Source organism: Perognathus longimembris, chromosome 2, assembly GCF_023159225.1.
Source record: "Perognathus longimembris pacificus isolate PPM17 chromosome 2, ASM2315922v1, whole genome shotgun sequence".
NCBI lineage: Eukaryota > Metazoa > Chordata > Mammalia > Rodentia > Heteromyidae > Perognathus > Perognathus longimembris.
The window spans coordinates 139,575,352-139,601,740 of NC_063162.1; the positions used below are offsets into that span (position 1 = coordinate 139,575,352).

Consider the following 26,389-nt stretch of genomic DNA (forward strand, 5'->3'; position numbering starts at 1 on the left):
ATTAAGAATAAGGAAAAGGAGCATTTGTTGTTTTCTATTTTAAGAGGGCACTTAACATTCAGTATTTATAGCACCATCAGTCCGAGGAACTCCACATGTTTCAGAGCAATAGCTTTTGGAGTCCATAAATGGGTTCACATCTAACTCAGCATCTTTGAGAACAATTGCTAGCATTGGAAAGCAGTCAATATCCAGAACAGTAAGTCAGTCTGCAAACCCAGGGACTTAGGTGGAGAACTGTATCTGTATTTTATGTAACAACAACGTGAGGCAGCTCGAGTGCTTTCCCATGTGACCCACTCACTGGGCTAGGAGATGCCGCTTGACTGCCATTACTTAAGACTATAGAATATTGTATCTCTGTAAGCCTAGGAGTCTCAAAGAACACAGTTTGTACCCAGCAAAACAGGAAAGGCCTTTGTCTATACTTAAAAAACAAAGAAGGGGCTAGTGGATTTAGCTGCTGACAGAAGTGTGCAGTTGTGCAAGGTTAATGAGGACCTCGTGAACACCAATGTCCACGCTCCGTGTGCTACACATTTGGTGCTCTTGTGTCTTAACTTTATCCCGTGAGAACTGGACTTTGAAATGATCAGCAAAGAGGCATGATCCTACATGCAACCAAGCACATAGAGCCTTCCCGGCACTGCCAGCAAGAACATTCACGGCAAGACAAGGACTCTCAACTCTGCTATGGACTTCACACACACTGTACATCCTAAGTCTACCTCCCACCTGGCGAGTGATGATGAGACCCGCGGCCAGGCAAAGCGGACTTCCGGATTATGAACTTTTCACAGCCTCACCTCCCCACTTGGGGGCCTGCACCCTGGGCTACAGGGGCGGCTGTGGCTTTTAGGGTGCTGAGCAGGGCCAGGCGTCCTGGCCAGGCCCCATCTTGTACTTCATGTGCCAGACGAAGGGGACAGCCCCCACTTCCCAACCCACATACCATCTTCCTTTCTAATTCCCAAGAGATGTTGCAGGATTGTTCTAAGCAGAGAAAGTGATAGGCAGGGAAAACACGTGACTTTTGCATGAGGGAGGGGGAGCTGGACTTTGACAAAGGGGGCCCACCAGTGAGCTCTGGGATCACCAGGGCTTGGCTCATGCAGCACCGGTTTCTTTCCCAACACACCAGGGACAGTCTAACCCCAACATTGCTGGGGTCTTGGTTCACTTGACCAGCTGGTTCCTCAGCGGCTGGTGGTGGTCTGCAAAGTGCTGCTGAGGAGTGGAGGGGGACAGGAGGAAATGGGATGCACCCAAGGACGGTCATGACCATCACAGCGGAAAATCACCAGGGCAGTAACAAAAGGCATCAACTTCTCTGAGGCCACAGATAGAAAAGTAGAAGTCCCGGGACTTGGTATTGAACCAACAAACATAGCTCTAAATCTTCTGGTAAATGAAACAGAAAAGCAAAGGTGAAAGCTGTCTGATAGTGTAGAACTAGTTGTGTGTGTGTTTTTTCCTACTTCAGGACTGAAGGGTGTCTACTCAGTCTACAAATGTGCGGATGGCCACAAGAGGTCATCTTATGGCCTCTCCTTCTGAGATGCCCCCTACCTCTGAATTCCTCTGGAGCACGTGTGCTTCGATACTGGGAGTAATTCCACATAACCAAAGTGACAGGGTGGCCGGGCCAGCAGCACAGGCCTCCCGGACCACCAGCACTGGTCTGTCTGGCAGGCGGAGCTCAGTTCTTCTTGTCATCCTTCTGTGGCTTACTTTTTGGGGTCCCCAAGTTGTTCCACACTTCTGTGTAGAGTAAGGTCCCGCAGAAGACAAATGAGGTGCCCAGCCAGTGCCACGGCGTGAAGGGATTCTGGAAGTACCAGATGGAAATCATGAGGCTCACAAACTTGCGCAAAGTCACAACCAGCGTGACGGTGAGGGAGGCACATTCTGTTGTGAGGATGAACACACCCCGGATGCACACGTACCTGGAGGAGCGGAGTTAAGGTTAACTGTGAACTGGGCTTGGAGGAACCTTCTGGCAGAATTCTCAGCTTACACTGTCACATTTGAAGAGAACACGAGTCTCCGCTACAGCTGTTCTGAGGCTGTTTCACAGAACACCCTGTCTTGCCATTCCCTTCATGCATCCCAATTCAAAACTACCTAAAACGCTCCCATTACTGCTCTGGATTCCTCCCTCCACAGTAACGAAGGCCCTCTCCAAGGGAAGGACGGAGTGGGACTCGCTCAGGCAGGGTGGTGCTGTCCACCATCCTGCTGTCTTGTCCACAGTCCCTCTACTGACTCCTCCTGACTTCAGAGGAACAAGGTTCATCTCAATCCGTTTCATTATTTCAAAGACTTTAGAATTTTGATAATGAAGTTTAAATCATTCAAAATAACTACTTTAAAAAAACCTGTCTTGATTAATTTTAAATTTCTTTCAGAACTTCATGACACAGTGGATGACGAGAAACATCCTAGGATACCAAAAACCACAGGTAGGAATGACAAAGTCATTCAGATTGTTGTTTTAACAAAGCAATGGGCTCTTCACTTGACCCCCTTCATGTGACTTACTGGTCTACTATACCACTGCTATCTCTTTTGCTCCTGCAAAGAAGTTCCCTGGATGTGTCCCGACTCCAGCTTACCGCAGAAAAACCGAGTTCATGTGCTCACATAGTTAGAAGATAACATTCGTATGCTAAAATAACAAGAAGGAGATAGGAAAATGACGAGGACCCAAAGGATACTGAGTGATGACATTCATGAGGAGGTAGAACCACATGATGGGCATCGTCACACCGATGACCGGAACTTGATATAACGCTGCACAGATTAAGAGAGGACACAGTCAGATCATTTTCAGATAGCTAAACCTTGCATCATGTGAACAAGATAACACAGACAAAGCATAATGGAAATGGCAGTGTTATTTCTCTCGCCATTAGATTTGGACCAACCATCCTTTTATCTTAGTCAGTCTCTATCAGCCACACTCTGGCTCTGTGGGGACTTGTGGAGCTTTCACAACTACGAGTAATACAGAGCCCTACAAACTTCCTTACACACTCCCTCCTTTCACCATACAGTTTCTGGAAAGTGGCAGAGGGCACACTGCACATGCAGACAGCAGTCATAACTTCACAGCATTCTTAGACGGTCACTACCATTCTTCAAAATGCACTTACCCCTGAAGGTATGAGGAACGTAAGTCTTGATTAGAAAAGTGCTTATATGTTCCGCGTGTGTTCATTTCTCTGTGAACCACTTTATTTTTATTAGTTAAATATCAGAACACCTAAGTAGTTTGATTCCTTGACTGACCAGTTATAGTTAATCAAATAGCCTCATTAAAGAGTAATAGCGAGCTTATTCTGTAGACACTTAAGGCCAATTCTGCATACTCTTGTTGCCAGTCTAACCTGTCGTTAGGAAAGAAGCTCTGTGATCATATGCTACTGCCTTGCTTGGTGCCAAGGTGGCGGAGCCCTGTGAGAAGCTCTGCCTTGCATAGCAGGAAAGTATGTCCAGCCCCTCAGAGCTGGACTGCTGCCCAACTTTGCAGGGCTCTGGTCTCTGCTGGCTGCTGTTACTGTTCCTTTAAAAAATCTCATTCCAGGGCTGGGAATGTGGCTTAGCGGTAGAGTGCTTGCCTAGCATGTGTGAAGCCCTGGGTTCGATTCCTCAGCACCATATAAACAGAAAAGGCCGGAAGTGGTGCTGTGGCTCAATTGGTAGAGTGCTAGCCTTGACCAAAAGGAAGCTCAGGGACAGTGCTCAGGGCCCTGAGTTCAAGCCCCAAGACTGGCAAAAAAAAAAAAAAAAAAAATCTCATACCATGTTCAAAGACAAACAGGCAGGTTCCAAAGCCAAATAGAGAACTGAAGATACTCTCTTCATTTGTAAATAATAGTGAAAGGCTTATAAGAGCTTTTGTTCTCTAACTACCAATTAACAGCATTACGTACATTTCTAGAAGTCCAAAGGGAGAAGGATAACTGACAAAAATGTAACAAAGACAAACTTGAGGCATCTTTGGAAACTGGAAGGCAATTCTACCCTGTAGCCCTAAACTCACCAGACTTGTTGAACAGAACTGCATGGTCATAAATATCAGAAGCCAAGAAGATAAAACCAGGAAGTGGAAGGGCGTGCTAGGGAAAGAAGAAGTTTACAGAAAATTAAATGCAAACACATTTGAGGATAATCACAGGAGCTTCACTTACAATGCTGAAAGCTGGACACGTTGATAAGTACACCAAGTTAGGCTTAAGTGAATGCATATATCTAGTGTCTTTGTCCATTTGACACTGAATGACACAACATCACCTCAAAGGATGGACACTGCCCTTAGCATTTCGGGAGTCAGAATGGATAAACCCAAACAAGCAAAGGAATGGGCATCCTGCCCTCCATGAAAGGCAGTGGAGAAATTTAAACAGTCATTCTGCCCGAAAGATTTGCTACTGCTTACTATTTTTCAGAAAGGTTAAGCAAACATACTACAAATAAAGAATGCAGAGGCAGGTTTTAAAGAACTGAGAAACTAGTGGGAAAGAAATGTGAGAACAACATGAGGTCAGGGGAAAGGCCGGAGCAGGAGGAAATGAAAGAAGAGGGCAGTAGGTAAGACAAGCTAGCGTGCTTCACCACAACCATTCACCCCACTGCCACAGTAGTAATGAAACTCAGGTAATACTTCCAGAGCAGACACTAGGTGCCTGACATTTTCCAAATCAAAGGCACAAACCAAGTCAGAGGTTTAACACTGAGCTCTAGGCATATTCAGTAGCAAAAAGGGAGGAGGAAGAGGAAAACCATGAGAAGCGTTAGGTCAGTACTTTATGTTCTCAAGTACACATAATTCGTTAATTCAACTACCATATGAATAAATCCTTCTTGAGAACTTAGGCCTCTGGACTCCCCCCTCCCTAAAAGTCCATAGATATCACCCTGGCCTGATGCATTTGGAACTGATTTTCCCTTTCCAGGTTTCTATGCTAGGCTGAACCTGATTCCATCTACAAGAATACTGAGGCTGGAGTTCCTTGTCCCTTTGCGTTGCCCCTGGTTAATAGACATTTCACCGGCTGATCATGACCTCTTCCTGTAGACAACTATGACTTAGCATTCTACCTAAGTACCTCAGTCTGTGGGTCTTGAAGCTGTGTACTGAAAATAATCTGATTTTTCAACTGTATCAGACTAGCTAGCATATTACCAGGAAGGAATTTCATCTTGTCTAGATTCAAGAAGTTGCTTACATTGTAAAATAAAGCCTCCTTGGAGTGTTTCCCAAATTGTTTGTATAGTGTCTCTTGGAATATACCCATCCTTGCTGACATCAGCAGAGCAAAAGTCAATGCCCCAATACCTAGAAAACAAACATTGGTTAGAAGACAGCTGTGTTTGTGACTTTCTACATTGTCCTATTGAAGGACCGGAGAGTAGGGATTCACGCACATAATCCTAGCTATTCAGAAACACAGATATGAACGATTGTGGTTTGAGGTTAGGTAAGATAAAGTTAGCAGATCCCTATATCTCAACCAATATGCCAAATGTGGTGACACACCACATCTGTAATCCCAGCTGCAATCTGTAATCCCATCTGTAATCCCAGCTGCACAGGGGGCATAGGTATGACAATCACAGTCCTGGCAACAATGATTGATCCTATCTGACAAATAATCTAAAAGCAAGAAAGGCTAATGAAGTGGATCAAGTGTTAAGAGCGTATGCTTAGCACATGTGAGGTCCTGAGTTCAAGCCCCAGTATTGCAAAAAAAAAAAAATATTGATTATATACAGCTCTGAAAATATTGTAAGCTAATGATGACACATACAAAAACTTAGAAGTAAAAATTAACAATATTACCACCCAATTCTTTCTAGTTTTCTACATCTCGCTCCATACTTATTTGTATATTTTTATAGTAAGACGTAACAAGAATCTGCATACTTTTTCCTTTCCTTTTTTTTTTTTTTTGCTGGTTCTGGGGCTTGAACTCTGGGCCTGGGTGCTGTCCCTGAGCTCTTCACCTCAAGGCTAGCACTGTGCCACTTGAGCCACAGTGCCACAGCCCCACTTCCTGTTTTCTGGTGGTTAATTGGAGATAAAGAGTCTCACAGACTTTCCTTTCCTGTCCGGGCTGGTTTTGAACTGGGAGCCTCAGATCTCAGCTTCCTGAGCAGCAAGGATTATAGGCATGAGCCACCAGTGCCTGGCTTCAAAGTACAATTTAATGACTGTATATGATCCTATTATGTGGTATAATACTTAAATGTCTTACAATAAGAGTCATTAATCCAAATAATTACACTGTATACAAACATTAAACAAAATGCCAATTATTTAATTCTTTAGCATGAATTCTCATACAGTATGGATTTGAAGGTTGTAGACATTTAAAAATCCTAATATTCAATAGTCTCCTAGAAAGTTTATGCCAATTTACACCTCTATAATATGAAAATAGTTCTTACTGAACCCTCAGCAGCAATGAGATAATCATGTATCATCTTGCCAATAAGACTGGCCCAAAGTAAAAAGGTGTCTTTTATTTTAATCTGCATTTCTTTGACTATAGGACTAGTGAGGTTGAATATAAGATTACTAGACATCATTTTTTCCTTATTAATTGTATATTAACGTTCTTTACAAATTTTCTCATTGAGTAAAGTATGCTTTCTAGTAGCTTATATCTCTCTATGTTAAGAATAGCCACCTGAAGAGTTAAAGTTTGAAGCCCAGAAGTTAGAGAGACAATAGTTCTTTCACTGATATTTCTCTTCCATTGGTTCAGTTTTAATTTATGCTTGCTATTACAATAAGAAAAACATGTGTTCTTTTGTCCAACACCATGCCATGAGCATGGACATTTTCCTTTTTTTTAATTTCTTGAACACTAAAGTTCAGAGGTATATTGTCCCTCTCTTCCATGGCCTAATTTGTTTAGCTAAAGTTTCTCACCAAGAAACATGTCCCTTGAGAAAATTAAGCAACCACAACTGCAGAAGCTGTGAGCTTTATTGTAATTACCATACTTGCCTAGTAACCACCATGCAAATGCCTGGAACCCATCGTTCTCACTCAAGGTGGACTGGGAAGTCTAGGAGATAAGAAAATATAGTAGGTACAGAGGCCAGATCTGTACGCAATGCACTGAGATGAAAGAGAAATGCTTATGTGATCCATTTCCCTTCTACTCTTCTCTTTCAGAGATTGGAATCCTTCCATTATGCCAACATTTAAGTCATGTTGCAATTCATAAATGCCTGGTCAATAGGCCCCGATGGCAAGCAACGACTGTGGATGATTTGAAAGCTGATTCTTACCACTTGCTTTGCTGACATGAAGGTGCAGATAAATATCCCTGTGGACACCAGTGCAATGGAGGTGTACTTGAATATGCTGTATCTGAAAAAGAACAAAAACACCTTAGGAGAGCAAAGACATACAGTTCCAAATACTGACAGTCAGATGGTCTATGCGTGTACCAATCACTAGACTACCCCTGAGGGAACGGCTTCCCAGCAGACCACACAATGATGTATCTGCACCAAGGAATCAAGATGCCGGCAGGTTATACCTTACCCTGGTGTTGCTTACAACAGTTTAGGGCCAACGGTATCAACAGATATTGTGTCATCAGAAAACAGCAACAACAACAACAACAACAACAACAACAACAGCAAAAGACTTGGTTTACTGGGCCCCAAACTGAGTTATAACACACACTACTCAAAAGGAATAAGAGCGTATCAAGCTTAAAGAGTGCGATACAATATTTAGGAAATCATGAATATTCATTTTCTGAGGAAGGTATTTCTTTAATGTAGGTCTCTGAATAACTATTTTTCGTAAATGTTGATATACTGTAATTAAAGTGATGTGTGTGTGTGGGTAGAACTACTGGCAGCAATTATAGTAATGTCATAGTAACAAAAATACTATCTTCCTTAGATTCTTAGTGGTCAAGCAAAAGGTCTTAAGGAAAGGGCTGAAAGAAATTAAAACTTATAGAGGACATAGTTAAGGAGGTTTAGTATTTAAATCTTGGAATGAGGAGCACACTATGAACTCAAAGGGCTATTGCCCAAAATAAAGAGACAAGTTAAATTCATTAGATAGTTTACTTGCATGAGTTCCTGTTCTGTGGGTGATAATACATAGAAAGAGATTGTAAATGCTTTTTTTTCTTTTCTTTTTCTTTATTTTTATTATCTTTAAGTAGTTATACAAAGGGGTTTCAACTCAACAAATCAATTTATAAATATAATGCATCTTGATCACTGTTACTTCTTCCCTTATTTAAGATGACAGGCGCAAGGTAAGTCACTAAAGGAAACAGATGTTTGAAAAAAGCCAATGGCATGTTAAGACACTATCAAAAGAACCAAGTTCCTTTCAGGATAAGCCCTTTTTATCCCTGTTAGAACTAAAATCAAAGGTTGAGAAGGACAGTTCTCTCTCAATGGGAATTCTATGCTACAACAAGCACGTGGTCACTTCAGATGTAAAAAGCATCTGACCTTCACAAATGAATACTCAAATGCAGAGAAAAGAAAACCTGATTTACAGTGGCAGTGATTTGGGGAATGCTAAGCCTCAGGAGAAAAAGGGCCCATGATAAGGAGCCTAGTGACACAAGACAACTGTCCCTGTCATGACACAGCCCTGGTTAGGAACTCTAGGTTCCCACCCTGGGGACTGACGGCTACCTTCTAAGCCGGAACAGAGAGTTCTAAGACCGAGGCTGAGTACTGAAAAACTGCATCAACTTGCACACTTTTGAGCTTAGAAAAGAGGGCAAATTTCTCCCTAAAGGTTTCCACATTGTATGTGCTGTCTCTTTTTTGGGCAGCGAGAAGTGAGACTGAGAATGAGGGTAGGAGACAAATATGTCGAAGAAGCATCCCTGGTACTTCTGCCGTTTTCCACCCTGACTCCAGAGAGTGACATGGGTAATAGTTACAGAGAACCATTCGGAACCTGTCCTTCCATCTTCATGGCTACTGGGCCTTTGTTGGGAATTTAGTACATGTGAATTTTTCCCCCCCAGTCATTATGACATCCCTGTAAGCACCTTCTAAGACAGGAGTACGTCACAAGACATCTGTACTGCAATAAATGTTCTGTAATCCGGGCTTTCCAAACAGGGCTGCCACCAGCCACATGTGTTTCCCGAGCCTTTACAGTACAAATCAAATAGAGAAACTAAGTGATGTGGGGCACACCTGGAAGTCAACTAGCTGGCCCCGCCTGTTTCTCAGTCTTGGGGCCACCTGTGGCTAAGATGGCTGAGCCTAACAACAACGGGAAACTGCTACAAGTGTCTTTGGTTATGATCTGGAGGCGGTTCTGTGGGCGGTGACCCCCCCCCACCCTCCCCGGCTCTTCCGCCCTTGATGGGCTCATGCCTCCCCTTCCTGCTGATCTTAGACCTGATTGGCTCCTGTGCCTTACACTAGTGGCACGTACTTCCCCAATAAACGAGATCTTGACTCCCAGGCCGTCTGACTGTCCTCCCAGTGAGGGAGGGCTGGGTGCGGGTGTGGGCGGTCTGCCAACCCTTCTCCTTTCTTGGCTTGTCCAGTCGGGGCGTGCCTTCCCTGTCTCTCCCGCGGGTCGGGGGAGCGCGGGGGGCTAAAGACCCCGACAAGTATTTCATTTTATTTTGTCTTAAAAAAAAAACAAACTTGGGGCTGGGGATATGGCCTAGTGGCAAGAGAGCTTGCCTCGTATACATGAGGCCCTGGGTTCGATTCCCCAGCACCACATATACAGAAAACGGCCAAAAGTGGCGCTGTGGCTCAAGTGGCAGAGTGCTAGCCTTGAGCAAAAGGAAGCCAGGGACAATGCTCAGGCCCTGAGTTCAAGGTCCAGGACTGGCCAAAAAAAAAAAACAACCAAACTTAAATATAAGTGGCCACATGTGGTGAGTATAGGCCATATTGCACAGTGAAATTCTCACTGTGAATCAGTTGGCTCCACAGACTGGCATGGCACGGGCACGAATGCTTTAGTTCTATACCGAGCCACAGGTGTACGGCTGTGACCTCAGGAAACTTCATGACAATGCATCATTTTAGATGAAAGAACGAAGAAAAAGGGTAGATGGCCAAGAGCAGGATTATACAAGGAGGGAAAAGAAACCCAGCATTCTTAGTCTACAGGTATATTGCTTACCTTTTCTTCAAAATGATAATTCCCAGAATCATGCTAGCAATTAGAGAACCCTATAAAAGGAGACAAGAGTAAAGAGTTTTAGTGCACCAGGAAAAGAGCACAGCGTAATTCAACGGAAATACAAACAGGGACACTGGGGAAAGCTGGGGGGTCAGGAGGTTAGGACAAAAAAGTTAATGAGGTTCAGTTGTTCTCATGATGGCAAAAAGCAGAGACCAAAATGGGCTTTATTCATCACATGCTTAGGCCTGAGATAAATAAAAGAGAGCCATCTACTCTCACAATTCTCCTTTTAGCCTGGCTTCTTAGATGAAGGCCACCTTGTTCTCCCATTCACAAACCCATTTCTCTGTCCCAGACTTCACTTGGTGGAAAACAGTTGTGCTTTTGTCATAACTTCCGTCTACCTGCTCGGTTTTGCTTTTCAGAGGAGCACGGAGGAGAGCGGGCAGCACTTACGGATCTGAAGATCATGTGCAGGGGCATGGCGATGTTGAGATTGAGGGCATAGTTGTTCACCACACTGACCGTGAAGAACATGGTCACCATGATGGCGTAGTACCTGCAACACAGAGAGCAGCATCTCACACACCCTCTAGCATTTCCAGACAATCAGCTATGGAAGGAAACACGGGTGGGTGGGGCCTGGGGGTTCAAAAGCATTTTGCACATTTCCTCTTTATTAAAAGACTGAATCACCACTATCATGTGAAGTCAAGTACTAATACATATAAAGCCATTCCACCAAGTCAGAGAAACGTGGGAAGAGCTTGAATTGCATGCAGAGTTTTCAGAAAAAAGGGTTGTCTAATTTGTGAAGTACACATAGCAACCTGAAAGTAGGTTTTAAAAATGTTACTTAAGCAGGGCCCCCGGGGGCGGGGGGGGGGGTGCAGGCTTGTAACCCTAGCTACTCAGGAGGCTGGGATCTGAGAACCACAGACTGAAGGCGGCTTGGGCAGGAAAGTCTATGTGACTGTCTCCAATTAACCAAACAAAAAAAGGAGCCTGAAGTGGAGCTGTGGCCCAAGTGGTAGGCCTAAGTTCCAGCCCAAGGGCCATACACACACACACACAGAGTCGCGCATGCACAAATGTTATGTAATAGGTATCAATAGGGTTTTTAAAGGTGCAACCATACCATTTGGTATATCTGATAACTATGCCATCACAGAGAACAGACTATACACGACTACAAATTTGTGTTCCTTTCAGACTTTTCTTCTTTTCGTTTGTTCTGAGACTAAGTTGGACTACAAGATCCTTCTGTTTCCCCCTCCTACAAGCTGGAATTGGATTATGGGCATACACCACCATGCCCAGCTAAACTATGCCTTCTGAATGACCCCATTATTCTTCCCTTTCCCCCCAACATACTCTATTATCTCTGTAACAGTTATTTCAACTGTGGTGGGCAGGATTTTTATCCTAAAAGTAGGCCCCCCAGAGTCTCAAAATACATTAAATTTGTAAATTGAATTATTCTGCTGATACCTTCAGCCTAAGTCTGAGAAACGGACATAGCATACAGTCATAACCTCTCAATTTCTTTTAAAAAGACCACCTTATTGGGATGGCTGGAGGCTTCCTTCCCAAGTCGGCTTCAAAGAGAAATCCTTCTATAGCAATAAATAAGAATTGTGCAAACGTCACGATGTTCCCACATCCTGGATGCTTCCTGTACAGTGAATAACAAAAAGAGGAAAATAAGGCACAAAAAGTGAGATAACAGGCATTAGAATGTGTTACATTTATAGCTCCAAAATAAAAGGAAGGCTAGATTACTGTGGCCCACTGGCTTTTGTATCCCATGGTCCGGTGCACTTAGCACTATACCTCAGAATACCGTACTTCCTCATGCCATTCTTCCCTGAGTATGGCAAGCCCCGAGTGATAATTAGTCTGCCACCTTCATTGCTAAAACTATGATAACAGCTTTCCTAGGACTCTGAAGGAAATGAGATCCTCATTTCACCAAAGGCCTTTTAGTCAGAGGCCTACTCAGCTTAGGTAGCAAAACTGAAGTTGGAAACAATGCTGGAATTTCTTCTGGAATGTTCACATCCCTCCTGACCAGGGGCTGACAAGCACCTTACTTTAGATAGTGTCCCCAAGGGCTCAAAAACGGAATCCTGGAATAGGGAGAATCTCACTGCTTTTAAATGAGGCACAGATACATTTATCTGCATATAAACCAGCATAGGGTACCTCTGTGGAGGGGTAACTAAAACAAAAAGGTCTAGAAAGAGTCCTAGGGTTTGGGGACAATAAAGACTGAGAAACATTGCTAGAACATACTCATCTTCACACTCTTAATGCCATATTTCAAATTTACTAGGCAGTCAAGAAACAGTTGTATAACTCAACTGTTCCTCTTCAGTGATCTATGTAACAGCTAGGGAGTCTTCTACACTATTAGGAACAAAATTACAAAGCTGAAAAATTCCTTCTAACATCCTCTCTGAGGCACCCTGTGAAAATTAGTTTTGTGAGATGTTGACTGTGTTGTTGAGCTTGTCCTCCACTCAGCCAAGTTCAATCACTAGAAATTGACAGTTTAAGCCCCAAATGAGGTCTTTGGTTCCTCTAGGAATTGAGGAACCAATGATATGAGTTAGCAGAAAGGCAGACAATCAAGGAACTGCAGCCTAAATAACCTGCAAATGGCAAGGTAAGGGGCTGGGGATATAGCCTAGTGGCAAGAGTGCCTGCCTCGGATACACGAGGCCCTAGGTTCGATTCCCCAGCACCACATATACAGAAAACGGCCAGAAGCGGCGCTGTGGCTCAAGTGGCAGAGTGCTAGCCTTGAGCGGGAAGAAGCCAGGGACAGTGCTCAGGCCCTGAGTCCAAGGCCCAGGACTGGCAAAAAAAAAAAAAAAAAAAAAAAGGATTTAAATGGCAAGGTAAGCTGATAAACTAATACCAGGCTGGGCGCAGGGGGCCGCAAAAGAACGAGGAAGGGAAAAAAATGAGGAAACAAGGGTGGGAAAGACTCAACCTGACAAGAAACAGGAGACTACCAACCAAGAAAACCATCCAATTCTTACTATTTAACCCAAAGCACTCAACCTGACAAGAAACAGGAGACTACCAATCAAGAAAACCATCCAATTCTTACTATTTAACCCAAAGCCAAGCTCGGTAAAGAGGAAGATGGCCAAGATGGCCCAGGTGAGCTACAATGGTGTCTGCCTCCTGCCGTCTATGTCACATGCTCTCTCTCTCTCTCTCTCTCTGCTATATAATCTCTTCCTAATATATGTTCCTATCACCTTTATCTATGTTCCCAAATTGTCTGAATTCTCTTGTCAGACGCAAGGGATTGCTTAGCTGACCTAAATCTCTAGTAACATCTGGTGCATTGGTTAGGAAGTTAGGGATTAAGTATTTTTTTTTTAATGGTTTGGTTACACCAATAATAAGATTAAATCTAGCCCAAAGGAGACTTTCATTCTTGGCAAAGAACAGGGGTATGGGAGAAAAACTTGCAAATCAGCTTTGCAGATCAGGAGAGTAGAGAGGTTAGAGTCAAAGAGTAGGTTATATAAGGTGAAGACTATTCATGTCTTTTGGGGGAATGGGTGATTTTCTAGGAAGCTGGGCTCCGTTTACTTCCACTCTTTTTATGGGTCTTTCTAGTAGTCACTGGCAAGTGCTGACCTATCATTGGAGGGCATGTTATTCTGTATGAAGATGGCACTTTAATGAAGTTACAAGTTGTATGGCAGTCTCTTATAGCCGTCTTAGATCGAATCAATGTCAGCCCACCTGAAAAGGAACTTCCGGCCTTTAGGCAAACCTAGGTAGAGCTGGGGAGAAATTCAGTTAAGCTGACTGTCAGTGTTTCACACCTGTAGTCTTAGCTTCTCAGGAGTTTGAAATCTTAGAACCAAGGTTCAAAGACAGCCTGAGTGGGAAAATTTAGGAAATTCTTATCTCTAATCACCAAAAAGCCAGAAGTGGAGCTATGTGACTCAAGTGGTAGAGCACTAGCCTTGAACACAAATGCTCAGGGCAATGCAAAAGCCTTGAGTTCAAATCCTAGAACCAGCACTTAAAATAAATAAATATGTTAATTTTTTTAAATTAGAATTCAGTTAGGTCACCTGGGCAGCACTAGGGGTAATATTACCAACTGAGCATATCCAGCTTTTCCTTAATACCAAAATTCACCACCTTCATTTCCTGTCTTTTCATCTTGACTAGAGCCATTTACTTGAAGCCAGTAACTAGAGATTTAACAGTATTACATATATTAATATGATAGAATGCTATTTGTCAAAACCACTGCATTCTCTACTGGAGCTAAAAATAATAAATAGCAATGCCAAAATATACAAATTCTTAAACACACTCATCAAGCATAAAAATAGACAACTCAGGCCACCTGTTGTTATTCTTTAAGCTCCTAGACTATGAAGGTGTCTTTGAAATCTACTCCATTAGATGTAATTCAACATTCTCTTCAGTATTTCTTACGCTCAACAAGCAAGGTTACACTTTGTAGGAACCCATAATCACCTAAGACCTTTATGTCAACTACGGAGCTAATTAAAACCATTAGCCTAAATAAACAGGGACAGAAGGAGAAAGAACTTTAATGCTAGGAGGTTTGTAGCAACAGTCAGTGCTTTCCAATTCTGTCCTGCATGCTCTTTATAGACTCACAGATGCTTGAACCAGAGAATGCAGTTATATCTAAGAGACTGTTGTTCTTGTTAGTCGCGAGGCTTGAACTTGGGCCTGGGCACTCCTATCCCTGCACTCTTTTCTATCACTTTGAGCCAGAAGCACCACTTCCGGTTTTCTGGTAGTTAGTTGGAGATAAGAGTCCCATAGACTTTTCTGCTCAGGCTAGCTTTGAACTACAATCTTCAGATCTTAGCCTCCTAAGTAGCTTAGATTACAGGTGTGAGCCACCAGCACCCAGTTTAGGAGACTCTTATCTCTAACCAGCAAAAAGCCAGAAATGGAGGTATGGCTCAAGTGATGGAACACCAGCCTTGAGCACAAAAAGCTAAGAGGGAGCACCCAGGCTCTAAATTCAAGCCCCAGTACCAGCACACACAATTAAAAAAAAATTCACTTTATATGAATATTCTTCATGATTTTTCTTTCTCTCTTTCTTTTTTTCTTTTTTTGGTAGGACTGGGACTTGAACTCAGAACCTTGTACCAGGCTTGTTTTTCATTGACTATTTCCTCAGGGTTTCAATCTGCCAAGTAGCTAGGATTAGAGAGTTGAGCCACTGGTGCCTAGCACTGTATGATTTTTTTTTAAAGCCAGTCACAATATTTTTGTTTTTTGGAGATAGGTATTATGATGTCTATTTCATTGCTAGACACCTAAGGGCCACATGGAATGGAATTAAGTGTTTCCCAGGCCGTCATGACAAATAAATCGTGTTTGCATATAGCTATTATAATTGTTATTAACCTTTACTAGTTTTCAGTATGGGCTTTCAGCTGTACAACAATCACTACCATGTTGTTCCTTCGTTTGCTCATTCATTCATTCATCCATTTATTATGGGTCCTAGGTCTTGAAGTCAGAGCCTGGGTGCTGTCCCATCCATTTATTCATTCATTCACTTTGGTGCTGGTCTAAGGACTTGAGCTTAGAACCTAGGCACTGTCCCTGAGCCTTTTTGCTCAAGGCTAGCACTCTACCTCTTGAGACACAGTTCCACTTCTGGGTTTTGGGGTTTTTTGGGGGTAGGTAACTGGAGACTCTCATGAACTTTCCTTCCTGGCTGGCTTCAAATCAAGATCCTTCTATCTCAACCTCTTCAGTGTCTAGGATTACAGGTGTGAGCCACCAGTGCCAGGCTACCAAGTAATTTTATTGAACTTAGTAATTTTATTGAACTTAGGGCCTGAGCACTGTCCCTGACTTATTGCTAGCACTCTGCCACTTGAGCCACAGTGCCACTTCTGGCTTAGGAATCGAACCCAAGGCTTAGTGCATGCTAGGCAAGCACTCTACCACTAAGCCACTTTCCCAGGCCTTACCATGTAATTTTAAAACCCCCATCTTCCCAAAATGAATTGTATATCCATCAGGAACCATTTCCCTTTTCTCCCTCCCACCAAGTCCTCTGAGAATTCAAAACTACTTTTCATTTTTCCTTAAGATTTTAAAATCTAGCTAGTATAATAATAATCCAGGTTTAAATTTTTTCCCCCCTGTCACTGGGGTTTTAAACTTACAGCCTGTAAGCAGGTATTCCACTAACTGAACTACACCTGGATACTGGCCCTGAGCTCTTTTGCTCAAGGCTAGTGCTGTACCACTTTGAGCCACAGCACCACTTCCAGTTTGCTGGTGGTTAATTTGGAGATAAGAGTCTCACAGTCATTCTTTTCTGCCCGGGCTGTCTTTGAACTGCAATCCTCAGATCTCAGCCTCCTGAGTAGGTAGGATTACAGGTGTGAGCCATGGGTACCCAGCTCGTTTTTGTTGTTGTTGTTTTTTAAATAGGGTCTCACATTTATGGTCAGTCCAGTTTGGACTGAGATTGTCCTATTTATGCTTCCCCTGTGGCTGAGGTACTGCATACATGCTACCATGGCCAGCTGTTATTGGATGAGACGATCTAGGAAATTTTTAGCCCAGCCTTGAACCATGATCCTCTCAATCTCAGACTCAGTGATTTGGATTACAAGCACAGCCCCCTTCCCCAATCCAGTATTTCAGAAATGAACTAAGCAAGTTTTTATACTGTTGTATAGTTCTCAGTGGATTTATTTTAACATGAATAATTCATTTGAAAACTTCAGAGTAAGAGTTTGAAATGTGTTTTTTCTAAGTCTTTTGTACTCTCAAACCTACTCCTCAGGAACTGAAGACGGCTTCTCTTACTTTTGAATTCTCTTTGGCAAGAATCTAAATTAATTAATTTAAAATAACAACTTGAGAGAGAACAAACTTGGCAGGAAGTTTATGCTTTTTGTACTACTTTTCTAGACATAAAAAAATTTCCTACCCAATGCCACATCTGACTCTTGAATGAAAAATTAGATGCAAAAAATAAAATGCTTCCAACTGTTTTCCTGCTGGAAGATATGCAACAGGTTGCCAAGTTGGTTAGCTGGCGTGCGTGCTTGTGTAACTCCTTGTGAATGAACAGGCCTTCACACCCTTGTGTGTCTGCCTAGTGAGTGACAATTTACCATTTATTTTTATTGGTTTCAATTACACAAATTAGAAAGGAAAAAAACCTCAATTTATTTTCTACTTTGGGAAGATGGTAAAAACTGTCCTTTCCTTTCTGCAAGTCATTTTACCTTTCACATGTAGAGTTCTGCTTGCTGCTCGTGGTGGCACCTAAGTGCTTTAATGCCAGTATACAAAGCACAGCTCCAGCCCTATAGAAATTTATAAAGCTTTCCCTCATGATGTCCTAAGATTAAAATCACAAATTCCAAGATCACATTTAGGAAAAAAAAAAAACAAACCAACCCTCAAAAGAACATCTAGCTTAAGCAGGCCTTACTTTATTCTTCTGTAAGACGAGTAATTATGTAAAGCTGCTGTTCAGTCTGGTGTGAGGTTGATTTGATTAATACATCTTAGTAATCTCAAATCAGGAAGTTTTACTTCTTTACTACTTCATGAAAAGCCACCACTGTATAATAAAATACAGATTTGCAAAGAAGAGAAATAAGGAGTGATGATAGACTTGAGTGTTGATTTACTTATAAATGATTTGAGGATTCCAGAATAGAAGCACCTATAAACAAAAACATTTTTAAAATGTAGATTTATCTTCAGTTTTCTGAAATCTATCATCAAACAAGGCATACCTGTACTGAAACAAAGTTTCAAGAGAGGAAGGTAAGCCAACTACTGGTGTAGCTCAGGGTTTCCTCACACATCTCCTTCAGTGCTTCAAGACCTTTTAAGACCCATAGAGCCTTGGTTCCCTTTGACAGCTAAGGTTAAGTAATTTAGTCAAGAGCCCATAAACTAGTAAAAAGGGGTTTCAGTTGCTAGCATATTCTGACATCCCACACAGCCTTTCTCAAGATTTAATGACATACTCAACACACATATTACACCATTACTTTCTGACCTTCATTCCCTTATCTGGCCTGATTATATACTTCATACACACACACACACACACACACACACACACACACACACACACTATAAATTTCCAAATGGGCCTTCCTTTTAAAGTGAATCAGAATTATAGCTGGATATACTTGTTTTCATTTTCATATCCATCACTATCTACTCTCAAGACAAATAATAGATCTTTATCAACATTTTCTGCATACTAAAATTTCAAGCTCTGGAACAGTAAAACTTACAGAGTAAACTGCATGTCAACTGGTTGCTTCAGAATGATATAATTGATGATACCATATAAAATACATTTCTTCTAGATATCACAAGAAAAACTGGATGACCAAAATCTATGGGCTGTTCATGTTCAAAAATAATGGAGAGGGAAGGGGAGGTTGTTGTTCAAGTGGCAGAGGCTAGTCTTGAGTAAAAAAGCTATGGGACAAGGCCCAGGTCCTGAATTTAAAGTCCCATTACTAACACACACACATAATAATAATAATAATAAAATAATAGTAATAGGGAAATGGGAAAAGATTTGTGCGAGGAGTTTAGACTCCTAGATCCTAGTTCTTGCTTTGCAAGTTCTTTAGATCCACTTTACTTTCTGCAAAACTAACTATAATTCTTTTTCTTTTTTGTGTTGGTACAGGTGCTTGAACTCAGGTACTGTCTCTCACCTTTTTCACTCAAGGCTGGCACTCTGAACTCCACTTCTGGCTTTTTGCTGTTTAGAGATTTTAGAGATAAGAGCTTGACAAACTTATCTCTGCGGGCTTTGAATAGCAATTCTTAGATCTGCCTTCTAAGTAGTTAGGATTACAGACATGAGTCACTGGCGCTCAGCTAAGAACTGTAATTCTTAAACATAGGTCTGGTCACATAGTCAATGGAGATAATACATAGGTTCAGAAACATGGAACTTGGTATTATTTTACAGCTGGGGGGGCTAGGGACGAAGAGCCCAGACTGGCCAAGTAACTTGAAGGTCACAAAGGCAATGGATGACAGAGCCAAGAGTGAAATTCTTAACTTTGAACTCCTATGTGGATGACAGAGCCAAGAGTGAAATTCTTAACTTTGAACTTCTACATCCAGAGCCTTCCCACTCCACCTGCTGTCTTCTGTAACAGATTCTGGCGACTGAACTTTGCACATTCTTACTCAACCTTATTCACAAGACACCTCAACAAAGCCAATCTGCTTCTCTAGAGGAAAGTGTCTTAGCCATTCTCGATTTATAAAGCTAAGGCTCCACGTACATGCTTCCCAATTAAAAACAAAACAAGAAAACAAAAAGGCGCATCACAGAAGCCGGAAATGCTCCTGGGTCATTTTGACCTAAACTCAAAACGTACAATTGTGATCTTTCTACATGGCTGAGATGTACGTGTGGGGAAGGCTCCTTCACACGGTTGAAGGCCCATAGAAACAGACCGTTCTGTGGGACAGCTGGAAACAGATGAAGCTTGGCAGCGGGCGTGTGCAAGCACGGACTGCTGGTGCACACTACTACTGTCTGAAAGTTTTGCTCAAGTCAGGCGTGTGCTATTATTAACTGGCCCCAGAAGGGCTTGAGTTTGATAGGGAGGAAGGGAGAGAGGGAAAGAGGGAGACAGGGAGAGAACAGAGATGGGGTGAGGGGAAAGAGGCGAGAGGGAAAGTTAGAGGAGAGAAGGAAAGATGGAGAGAGGGAGAGAGAGAAAGAGAAGGGGGAAGACAGACAGGCAGGCAGGCAGGCATGCAGACAGGCAGGCAGGCAGACAGGAGGAGAGGGCTTGGCAAAGAAACCTAAGCTCTTGCCCGCCACGGCTCCCTACTGACCTTGGATCAGCCACCTGGAGAACTTTCCAGACTCCCACCCCCTAGTATGTTCGCGGGGGGAGGACAGCAGCACCCGGAGTGTCCCCCTGACGGGGATGCTGCGAGCCCGTTGGGCGGGATGGGCAGCGGCGCGCGGTACGATCGACAGGGCCGATCCTGCGGGGTCCCAGGGATCCCAGGGGTCCCGGGCTGCCGGGCGCAAGCGGGGCTCGAGAGGGAGCAGCCGGGGTGGGGAGCAGCCATGAGGGGCGGGGGGGGGGGGGGGATGCCTCTCCTCTCCTCACCTCCGCCCGGGATCCACCCCCCCCCACCCGGAACAGCCCCGGGGGATCCCGGGCCCGGCCGAGCGGGTGACTCACCGGACCAGCAGCTCCAGGAAGACCACGTTGCTGCAGCAGCCGGCGAACACCAGGCCCACGGCGAAGACCGGGCGCATGGCCGATGCAGGCCCCGAGCAGCGAGCGCGCAGAGGAAGCGCCCGTCTAGATCAAACCGCTACCCCCAGCAAGCCGGCGACGCACATCGCCGCTGCCCGGAGCGCTCCTCTTCGCAGGGTCCGCCGCGGTTCCTCACTCTTCTCCCGGGACGCGACCCGACACTCGAAGCCGAAGAGCTGTAGTTCGCCGTGAGTCCCGGCCCCATTCATCCGAGGGGGCGTCCGAGCCGCCAGAGGACTACAAATCCCAGCATGCCACACGCCTTTACGTCAGGAGGGGGACAAATCGCGCCTCCGTTCGGCGGCCCTGCTAAAGGAGCCCGGTACTAGCGGTCTCGTGAGTATCGCGTGATCAGCTGCCGTGAGAGGCCTGCTGGGAAGTGAAGTTCCACGGCTGTCCAGGTTCCTTGGTTGATGAGGGAAAACTACAAATGCCAACTTTTCTTTACGTTCCTGACAAACTCAACAAACTTAGAGGAACTGCAGGCCTGTGGCGGTTCGGTAGAGGTGTACGAGCATCTGAAACACGAGTGCACTGGTATCCTCAGTAGAAATGCCTCTGAATTTACCGCTAGAAAGTGGGGCCCAGAGTTTCTGAGGTGGGTCTTGGTTTGGCAGCACTACGTCTCTGAGCCTCAAATCCCAAGTTAGGTCAAGATGGGAACTGCAGTGTTCCCTTCACCTAGTTGTGGTGAGAGTTAAACAGATAAGCACACACAAAGGCAAGCATGTTCTCTGCCTTGAACCACCATCCTCCTCAGCTCTGTCTCTCAAACAGTTGGGTTTACAGGAATGAGCCAACATGATTCCTGGTTTGAGCAAAGCTTTGAAAAGTCTTTAAAAAAAAAAAGAACACCTTATATTCCGTGTCAACTTGGTTGTTTCGTGCTAATTACAAGCTTTGGCAGCTTTCACTTTTCTTTTTGGCGAGAAACTTAAATATACTACGTTTGGAGGCAGCCTTCTATAACGAAGGAAGGTGTTCTTGGTGCAAAGATTGGAAACCATTATACTCTGTGCTTAGTGAAGATGTTTTGGGTTAGTGCCATGCTTCATCTAGGTTCTTACCACTACTTTATTAGATTCAAGAGTTACCTGCTAAATGAACAGTGATTTTTTTAATCTTAAAAATATATTCTATACCAATGCCTAACGTATGAAACTGTAACCTCTCTGTACATCAGTTTTATAATAAAAACTTAAAATATATATATTCTATAAAAAGACTGGTACAATAAATATATGGCTTTTTATTGCATTTGTTGTTAAGGCATCCCACAGGCTATTTGACCCTGTTTATGCCATCTTTATGGTAAGGATTTTCTATCAGTCTTTATTGTCCTTTGCCTGTCTTGTGCCAGCCCAAGATGGGTGCTCCTTAAATATGGAATTTAGTTGGTAGTGAACATTAAAATTCATTTTAGTTTATATTCCTTCTGGCTTTCTTACTGCAAACATTCATGAAATTTAGAATGCATTAGGATGATCTGTTTTTTAAAAAAATACTGCTTTCTAGACTCCACCCGCAGGATTCTGATTCAATAGGTCTGAGGGGGAATCCAGTAACTGAATTTATAAATAGCACCCCAAAGGCTGGGAATGTGGCTTAGTGGTAGAGTGCTTGCCTAGCATGCATGAAGCCCTGGGTTCGATTCCTCAGTACCACATAAACAGAAAAAGCTGGAAGTGGCTCTGTGACTCAAGTGGTAGGATGCTAGCCTTGAGCAAAAGAAGCTCAGGGACAGTGCCCAGGCCCTGAGTTCAAGCCAAGACTGGCAAAAAAAAAAATTAAGCATTCTAAATAATTTTAATGTGGTCTCCAGACCACAAATTGGGAAACACACACACACACACACACACACACACACACGCCATTTTGAGTCTGAGTGAAGACTTCAAAATACTCAGGACTCAGATGAAATTAAAGCAAATGTAGCATGGTATTCCAAAATTCTACCATGTACTTTGCTATTGAATTTAATCATAACTTAGATGTATGAAGTGTTACAAACTCTAAGCAGTAGTGATCGCATTTTATACGGAGGAACAAGGAACAGAAAGAAATGTAAAAACAAAGCTGCCATCAAAAACCAGTCTTGCCGGGTTGACAACATGTTCACATGTATTTTACAAATAAAAAGCAGCATGGCACTATCCTTTGTACACAGATTTTTACCAAATACCATTTGCTGCTGCTGACTGGTTAAACTGGATAGCTCGGGATGCAAGTGCTATGAGAATTCAACTTGTCGACAGAAACGTGCCTCCTTCGTACCGTTAGAGATGTGAGGACTGAAATGTTCTTTTTTTACAGATGTGACTGGGTATTAGTAATTCTCTTTTTTTTTTTTTTTTTTTTTTTTTTTTGCCAGTCCTGGGGCTTGGACTCAGGGCCTGAGCACTGTCCCTGGCTTCTTTTTGCTCAAGGCTAGCACTCTGCCACTTGAGCCACAGCGCCACTTCTGGCCGTTTTTTTCTGTATATGTGGTGCTGGGGAATTGAACCCAGGGCCTCATGTATGCGAGGCAAGTACTCTTGCCACTAGGCTATAGCCCCAGCCCACTAATTCTCAAACTCTCCCAGATTAACTATGAAGCTAAGGTTCAAAGCCTCTGCTTTATTTTATCTCTCAGTGGTTCTCAATTTGAACTAGCAAATAGAGTCACTCATGGGATTTTTTTTTTAAATTATTGAAACAAAAAGAAATACCAGTACCACTTCAGACAAAATAAAGCAGAATATCTGGGCTTGAGGCTCAAGTAATGACAATGTCTTCACCTTCACCTTGGCTGTAGATAATCCTGCCTAGATAAAAGTTGAGAACACCTTTTCCTCTGATTTCACCAGAGATAAGTTCTTATCCTACAAGCCTTCACTTTCCATATACCTAAACATTTGGGAGCATCTAAATAATATTCTCAACATCGGTCATTTTTCCATTAAGGCAAAATATACCTAAGTAATTAAACAAAGAGATAGCTTTAGTACTGTAAGGTCTATATGTGATCTATGTGATCTGCACCTTCCTTCTCCTCCGATACTGCTGGCCATTCCAGTGCATAGCTAATACTGCATGTAATTATAATGATTCTGGTTCACCAGGTTGAAGGTGGAGCCTGAGATTCAAACAGGTTTCCAGATGATGCTAAGGACCCTAGACCACCTTAGAAGAATGGAAGCCTGAAAACCTACATCGCTCTGGAGGCCCCTCTGTCCTTCCCATCTCAGTGGTTTGAAGACAACATGCCAGCAAACTCACCCCATGCCTCTACTTCCCCCTAGCTTTCAATCATGCTAAAAAAAAACAAAAACAAAAACCAACCACACGAAACTTACTTTTCTCTCCCCTTCATTTGTATACCAAATATCCTTAAAGACAAATCTATATTCGCCATCTGCTTTTAAACCTCCAATCAGCTCTTTCACCTACTCAGCTCAAAGCCAGATTATTGAAAATAGTCCCATGAGAAGCCTAATGATCACGACCACTTAGCGGGCAAAGCCATGATAGTGTCTGGCTCTCCCAGTGATGTCTGACAACAAAGGCCCCGTACTTCTTGACAGTCCCTTCCCCTCGAAGGCAGAGAGGTTGGTGATCCCTTTTCCACTTCTCTTGTCTCTTTCTTTTGTGAAAACTAAAAAATAAAAATAAAGATAAATCTCTGACCACGGGGTTCTCTTCCAATTTCGACCATTAGCCTCTTCCTTTTATTGCCCTGAGCACTTCACCCTGGTGATTTCACCCCTGTGGCTTCCATTGGCAGTTGTGAGCCTGTGTTTTGGATATGTTTTGTCCCAATCTCTCTTGTATCCTCATACCAAAGCTTCCATTGCTTTATTATTTCTTGTCACCCCTTTCATATCAGTAGCTGCAGGTGTCATCATCTGCCCTCCCTTAGGAACAATACTAACCACATGAGAAAACCCCATTTTTCTCTTTTGGGGAAAAAGAAATATCCCGAAAGATCTTTCAGTCTTCCTGTCCCCTACCTCACCATGCATTTGCTTGCTCATTGTAGTCTGTGGGTTCTGCCTCACATGGAGGTTTCTCTGGATTCCATCCTCTCCTTTCCATTCCCATTGGAACAGAGTAAACTGTTTCAACGTGTATTATTTCAAGGGCAAAAACGAAGCAGAAAATATTTCACAAGCTGAATTTAAAGCAACAACAACAACACTTTTCTCTCTTATAGTTCTGCTGTTCTATTCTCTTTTGCATCAGATATGGGCTGAGGTTGGATTCATCTTGACTGGGCTGATACCAAGATGGCTGGAACGGCTCTGTTCATGTGGTGTCTCTTTTCTGCTTCCCCCCCCCCCCCCGCACACACACAACATGGTGGACACACAGCAGGTAGATGATGATGATGATGGTGATGATGATGATGATGATGATGATGATGATTACTATTATTATAATTATTTCATGGTGACTGGCTTCCCTCAGAACAGCATTCCTAGAGAATACGGCAGACACTGCTGTGTCTCAGAGTCACCCAGAGCTTCCTACCCCATCTTCCATTGATTCCAAAGGCCAGCCTGGATTCACCATGGGAGGGAAGGAACAAATGTCTTGGGTATGGGAGGGAGCACCTTTGAAGACTCCTTCCTGCATGTGTACGATTCATACTCGCTAGAAGGCGTGCAGGCATGCACAGACCTCATCCACCTCCAGTTTTATGTTCTGTCTCTCCCTCCTGCTCTTTGGACCCCAGCTATTGACCACTCTCTGTTCAATGACTTTGCAGTAACTTTCAAAGTTTGTATCTGTGTGTATACGTGCTGTTCTGTCTGCTACTGATTCTTGTTTCTCTTTGGCCAACTCCTGTTCCTCCTTTTATGGCCCTAGAGGAGAAGTCCCTACACTGTGCAGGAGCAAGACGCAAGATGCAGACATCCCCTTTCTACGTAGCTTTTCACCGTACTATTCATGGCTCCCTTTGTATGCTTCCAGAGCCCCATCCATTCACCCATGGATCCATTTCTCATGTCTGTTGTCATTGTCTGTTGCTATATCAGTCTCCCTCCTTCTAGACTTTGACTTTTGTGGACAGGCACCATGAGTAACCAACTTATCTATGGATTGTCACCTTACATGGTGGCTGCTACATAATAGGTACATATATATTGTGTTGACTATATGAATGAATGGAGCTAGACTCAGCCAAATCATTCACACCTCATAAATATGTGTTATTTGTCAGATCAATAACATTTTATACCTAAGTGTCAAGAATGTATTTCTCGGGGCTGGGAATATGGCCTCGTGGTAGAGTGCCTGCCTTGCATACATGAAGCCCTGGGTTCGATTCCTCAACACCACATATTTAGAAAATGCCAGAAGTGGCACTGTGGCTCAAGTGGTAGAGTGCTAGCCTTGAGCAAAAAGAAGCCAGGGACAGCGCTCAGGCCTTGAGTTCAAGCTCCAGGACTGGCAAAAAAAAAATGTACTTCTTGATGAATATGCACAACACTCAGGTAAAAAAAATAGGACATTGCCACCACCCCAGAAGCTTCTTATGCCCCCCTCTTACACTCTAATCTCCTCCAAAGGTAACTGTTGACCAAAGCTTTCCTTCACATTCTAGTATTAGAGATTAGTTGTGCTTGTTTGGGAACTTATTGTAAATAGAATCATACTGTACCTTTTCTCTTGTGTCTGTTTCATCCATTCAACACTATGTTAATCACCCACACTGTGGGATGTGTATTTGTAATTCATTTATTATTACTGTCCATTGCTTTCTTACATAAATATACCATAATGAATTTATTTGTGACGGACACTTTGGCAAGTATCAAGGGTGCTATGTGTGAAATATTTTATTTCGACGAACACATCTTTGTTGGAAATCTGTATGCTAATCTATGTCTATGTCAGGGGACAGCCATTT

General features: G+C 43.2%; 1 protein-coding gene across 1 annotated transcript; it reads right to left on the reverse strand.

Annotated features, from left to right (window-relative positions):
• Positions 1 to 1,162: 1,162 nt before the first annotated feature.
• Slc35b4 (solute carrier family 35 member B4) lies at positions 1,163 to 20,752 on the reverse strand. The gene is made up of 10 exons (XM_048340250.1): positions 20,419 to 20,752; positions 11,724 to 11,837; positions 10,619 to 10,721; positions 10,160 to 10,209; positions 7,306 to 7,387; positions 7,019 to 7,079; positions 5,232 to 5,341; positions 4,046 to 4,121; positions 2,718 to 2,793; positions 1,163 to 1,946 (listed from the first exon to the last, which is right to left on the reverse strand). Exons 1-10 carry the CDS (start codon positions 20,493 to 20,495, stop codon positions 1,700 to 1,702), a joined length of 996 nt encoding a protein of 331 aa, XP_048196207.1. The 5' UTR covers positions 20,496 to 20,752; the 3' UTR covers positions 1,163 to 1,699.
• Between the last annotated feature and the right edge of the window lie 5,637 nt (positions 20,753 to 26,389).